Here is a 5733-nt window from a genome sequence, read left to right as displayed (position 1 = left end):
CTAACCCTTTGTCTCTTGCTCTCTTAATTTCTGTAGGGTTTCAGCTATAACAAATCATGAAGATATTAAAGATGTATTCAAAAGTTGACTGTAGTGAGCAAAGTGTTCATGTTCATGGGCCAGCCTTATGGATATATTTCTAATATTTAACATGATTAATTTCTGAATCCTTAAATTGGATGGAACTTAAAAATTAAATCTCTATTATTATCTGCAGTGTGGAAGGTTGGCAAGCAATTTGTAAAACTTCTTTCTAATGTCAAAGACCTACACTTAACATCTAAATAAATTTGGTGCCAGTGATCTGGGAAGAAGGTTTGATCAGTCAGGAAGGACTTTGAAGTGAGCTTCTTTCCTGGGCACCCTACTGTACAATTGTGTTGCTATTTGTTCCTTTATTTTGTAATTGTCAATATTATGGTAAGACTTCTGTTGTTTTATTTGTTTGATTGACATCCCATGAACCCCTAATCCTAGTATCCTAAATAAAATCAGTGCAGCTTGCTCAGTCCCTCCCTCTCTGACCCTCTGATGAGGAGGTGACAGGCTGACATGACGATGATGATCTCTGTGTCTCTTGTGTTTGTTTTATCTATATCATTCCTCCTTTAATCTTTAAGCCTTCCTCCCATAGTCTCCCAGCTCTCAGCTTCCCTTCTAAGTGTTTAAACGAATGCAAGAACTTTTTGAAATGGCTGGGACTCTTCAATTTCTTAATATTAATCTGGCTCTCCCCCTCTTCATCCAACTCTCCCAATATGGCCAAGTAGGTCCTCATTGAATGTGAATCCATTCCTTGTTGTGAGTCTTAGTTAATTGAAGGGGATCTCTAATCCCTATTAGGGGTCTTAGATTCTGTGATTTAGACTTGCAGTGTAACCTTCAACAAATCTCTGCATCTCTCTGGGCTTTAATTTCCTTCTCTATAAAATGTAGGATTTTCTAAGCCTTCTTCTGGCTCTGAGATCCTATCATTCTAGATTTGTTGTGTGATGTGCACAGGGTGATCTCTGGATAGGACCCTTAGACACTTTCTAGATTTGCAATTTTGGACAAATCACTAACATCTCTATGAATCAGTTTCCTAAGCAGTTAAATGAGGTTACATTTAATGGATACTAAGGTCCCTTCAGCTGCAGATTTCTGATTCAATGAATGAGGACATTGTTTCCTAAACTGGATTCCAAGTATTCTGAAGTTTAGTGCAATATCACCGTGGGCCCTGGAAAAATATTTTGATAGGAAACATATTTTCTGGTCTGGAACACTTAATCTCCACTTTTATTCAAGTCATAAAAAGAGGTAGCAGTGGCTCAAGCTCCTTCAGGCATCTCCATCTCCAGTTCTGACTTCCTTAGAGCAGATTTTGGCAGATCTTGAGTTAGATGGACAGGAGAGGAAGAGGAGGAAAGAGAGGACCCAAAAGGAGGACCTCAAGCTTAACGAAAGATGTGCCTAAGGATGGGTGGGAAAAAGAACACAGGATAAGAGAGAGATGTGGGTGCTTTGAGGCAATGAGGGTAGATAGGATGGGAAGGGAACAAACATTTGTTAAATCCTTACTATGTGACATTCACTGTGCTAAACACTTTACAAAGATTTTCTCAGTTGATCCTCACAATATCCTGGTGAAGTATGTGCTACTATTAGCACCATTTTAAAGTTGAGGAGACTGAGATAAAGGTTACATGACTTACCCAGGTCACATAGCCTGTGTTAGTTAACTTCTCTATTCCAGACTCCAGGTCCAGAAATGCCTACAGTGCCAGCTAGCAGCTTGAAACCAGTTGCTTCCTCTTGTGAAATCATTGCCTACCATTCCTGTCACCATTGTGGGCAGCAGTTTCATGGACTCTTAGAATCTCAGAGCAGTATGAGAAATTGGCACATGTAGTCCAAACTTGTTTATTCAGGACAAATATCCTTGGTTCTTCCAACTGACCCTCCTATGACCTGGAGTTTAGTTTTCTTCCAATTAGGTTAGAATTCCTTTGAATAGGGGGCAGCTAGGTGGCTCAGTAGATAAAGTCAAGCCTAGAGACAGGAGTTTCTAAGTTCAATTGTCCTCAGGCACTTCTTGGCTGTGCGACCTGGGCTAGTCATTTAACCCCTAATAGCAAGGCTTTACTACTCTTCTGCCTTGGAACCAATATACAGGATTGATTCTAAGATGGATGGTAAGAGTTTAAAAAAAAAAGCATTCCTTTGTATACTCTACAGTTTGTCAATGCCTTTCATAATGCCCTCTCCACCCACACCTGAGGACATCTCCTGACTTGCCCAGCATTCCAATGGGAGCTCTTCCTTCTTCCCCTGTCTAGGGTAAGGCAGGGGGCTCATATGCAGTGGGAAGGTTGCACTTTGGGCACTCAGTCTCTAAAAAGTTTGCTATAACTTCCCTATACCCACAGGGCTTTCATTGACAGCATTTCTTAAAACACCCAAGGACTCATTGAACCAGGTCCATTTCACCTCTTTTCCAACAAGCTTCCAACCATCGAGGATTTACAATTACACATCTTACTAATATATGCCCACTCTCAGTGGTTTTTAGGGACACATTAGTCTTGGATAATCTAACCCACCTTAGGTAATCTCCAAACTCTCTTCTTCCATTTCTGCCATGGTATGATTCTATGCAACCAACTTGATTGTGTAGAACCACACCAGAATTTTTGTGGTGGGATGAGGTAGGCCATGAAGTGGAGGTCTCTGTCCTATGATGTGATATAGGATGCATAGCCAGGATAGGAGAGATGGTTCCCTGTTGTCTCCTAAGCCTCACCTTCATAGTACACTAATCTAGACCATAGTTTGAGTCTGGAATGAGGGCCTGAAAAAAGTATTCAGTTCTTGAGCAGAGGTGACAGGTCAGCTGGGATTCCTATCCATTCAGGCAGGAAGGCCGCCTCAGGTTTGAAGATTTTGAGGAAGGGTGAGTTTGGAAGGGTGTAGTTGGCCAAATAGATCGTCTCACCACCAGCCAGGTAGGCAGCCCAGATGCCAAAGGTGCCAATGGTCATGATGGTGTGGTTGCACTGGGTCAACAGAGCAAAATCCTTCCCTGGAGAGCTCTCCACTCCATCCCCTGCAAATATCACATCTCCCTTGGTGGTGTCAATATTTTCCCGGCACCAAGACATCCCATTGCTGGTGACCACAAAGACAGCATCCCTGTAACGGGCTCTGAACCAATCCATAGCTTGATCCAAGTAGCCCTTGTGTGCTACCACACCCTTCCAGACCTGGGGCATGGCATGAACATAGTCACCTCGGCGGACATGGACTCCCACAAAGGTGGCTGGGCCTTTCTGTATCCCATGGAGGTAAGCCTGAGCTTCATTTCGGACATGGTCATGCAGGGTGAATTCACGACGGATCTCTTCTCGGAGGTGGTGGTAGAAAGTCCAGGAACAGGGGTAACCAGTGAGACGGACATAGGCACCATGAATATGACGATATTCCTCTGACATCCAGTCATGTAGGGGGTAGTTCTTCCAGTGTATATGCTGGGCCACACTGGCTGGGAGAACAGGAAGGGTGATGCAGAATATGGGAGCAAGGTATTGATGCATCTCAGGTGATATGTAGGCCCTGTGGCCATTGAGTTTTGCCAGAGCATAGAGGGTGGCATACTCACCCATCTGGTTTCCTAGACGGCCTATAGAATTCACAGTCCAGATGCCATCAGGGGAGGAGGCTGTAGTGGCTGGGCTCTCAAGGGATAGTGACTGTTTCCATGATTTGGATATCTTGGAGAGTCGAAGTTGAAGATGGAAGACTGTTGAGGTCACAAAAATGAAGAGGAGGAAGTGGAGGGCTGGGAAGGAGAAGGATGTTGGGGGGCTTGACATGACTGAGGGAAAGAAGGAAAAAGGGGGAAGGGAGTTAATAAAGTCTTTTGGAGGTGGAGGAAGCTGAGTATCTAGGTTTTGAGAAATAATTTGATCCCTATTCTAATTGAGTAGACACCTACAAATCAATGCTTTTACCCTTGTGCTAATTCCCTCTCAGTATTATCCAGCTTAATATGATTCCATAGGGTTAATGATTATTTCTTTTGTATTAACACATATTAAGATACATTTAGGCAGTTTAAGATAATTAACTTATCCAAATAATATAATTAGGAGTAATTAGATTAGGTTAAATGATTGCATAGATTCTTTCTTATGTTTGATTTCAAACTTGTCAGAACTGGTACTTGCCTGACCACAGAGAAGTCCTAAGAGTAAGTCATTATGGGTGAGAAAGGCCTCAGGTCCTCCATCCTGGGCCATCAGATTAAATAAGCTTCTGTGGAAAGGCTCCTGAGTATTTTAGGAGCCCCTCAGCCCTTCATCATTTCTCTCTCTTGCCCAGCATTGGGTGGTTTTGACCTCCTCAGAGACCCTTAACCCTGTGACTATGAACACGGGGTATGTGTGTGAGGGGATGGGGGATAGTTGGGCTGGCCTTTTGCCTTGTGTCCTATTGTCTGTGTCTATAAGTTAGTAGCTCATAAGCACCAATGAGAATTTATATTCGTGCTGTACCATCTGGACATTCTGGGACTTGGCAATTATTAAACTTGTATTCTGGAGCATTGAGGGGTCTCAGACCCCCAGGAAGGTCTGGGATGCTATTTGTTGAAAGGGACCAGGTCCCTTTAATAAATAACTATTGGCTTGGAGCTCTGCCTCAGATGTCTTATTGCAGATTGAACAGTTTTATGTCATTATGAGTCATACTTAAGTACCTGGGAGTGAGGAAAGTAGACATTTGGATTTCCTTTAATGAATTGTATTCCAAGGATAGAGCATTGCATCTGAATCAGGAAGATCTGAATTCAAATACCACTGTGTGATTCTTGGAAAGTCACTTAAACTCTGTTTGCCCCGGTTTCCTTATCTGGAAAATAGGAATAAAAATAATAGGACTCACCTTCTCAAGGTGTTGGGAGAATCAAATAAGATAATAATTGTAAAACACTTATCAAAGTGTCTGGCACACAGTAAGCACTCCGTATATGTTAACTAGTGTTCCTGTCACTATTATTATTATTATTATTATTTTCCTAAAGGGTTTGGGATGGGGACTGAAGTCCAGAGTCCTAGCTGACATTAGCTGCCCTAAGCCTCCCAAGGACAATAAATATACCTGGGTTCCTGTGGATTGAATAGCAATAACAATGGTGGACATTTACATGGCACTTTAAGGATTACCAAAGTGCTTTACTTTTATTTCCTTGGATCCTCCAAACAGCCTTGTGAAGGAGGCATTATTGCCAGTTGGCAGTGGGAGGGGGAAGGGAGGCATCAAGTCTATAAGTGGCCACTGAACTTCTAGTCTGAGAAATAGAGAGGCCCATTCTCAAAACAATAAATGTCCACCTCTGTTGGGTGGGGGTGGGGGTGGGGGGAGCAGCTAGGTGATTCAGTTGATTGAGATCCAGGCATAGAGAAAGGGAAGTCCTAGGTTCAAATCTGGCCTTATACACTTTCTAACTGTGTAACCCTGGGCAAATCTCTTAAACCTCATTCCCATCCTTTTACTGCTCTAAACTCAAAACACAAAGTATTGATTCTAAGACTGAAGGCAAGGATTTAAGACAAAATAAGAAAGAAAAAAGATGTCAGGGATACAAAGCACTGAAGGAATGAATGAATCCCTATCTAAAAGGAATTTTATCAGTTTGCAGGAATTGAACACAGTACTCTAGATAACATCTCCTTATCATTATCCTTCATCCTC

General features: G+C 42.5%; 1 protein-coding gene across 1 annotated transcript; it reads right to left on the bottom strand.

Moving 5' to 3' along the window:
* Window positions 1–2846: 2846 nt before the first annotated feature.
* Window positions 2847–4224, bottom strand: LOC123243105 (galactoside alpha-(1,2)-fucosyltransferase 2-like). The gene is made up of 2 exons (XM_044671288.1): window positions 4209–4224; window positions 2847–3856 (listed from the first exon to the last, which is right to left on the bottom strand). The coding sequence occupies exon 2, from the start codon at window positions 3852–3854 to the stop codon at window positions 2847–2849; it is 1008 nt and encodes a 335-aa protein (XP_044527223.1). The 5' UTR covers window positions 3855–3856; window positions 4209–4224.
* Between the last annotated feature and the right edge of the window lie 1509 nt (window positions 4225–5733).

Source organism: Gracilinanus agilis, chromosome 1 (genome assembly GCF_016433145.1).
Source record: "Gracilinanus agilis isolate LMUSP501 chromosome 1, AgileGrace, whole genome shotgun sequence".
NCBI lineage: Eukaryota > Metazoa > Chordata > Mammalia > Didelphimorphia > Didelphidae > Gracilinanus > Gracilinanus agilis.
Note: the sequence above shows the minus strand (reverse complement) of the source record. Positions and strands in the feature narration are given on the sequence as shown.

Excerpts from the sequence above, each read along its gene's own strand:
- LOC123243105 (XM_044671288.1), bottom strand. The coding sequence starts at position 3,854 with ATGTCAAGCCCCCCAACATCCTTCTCCTTCCCAGCCCTCCACTTCCTC.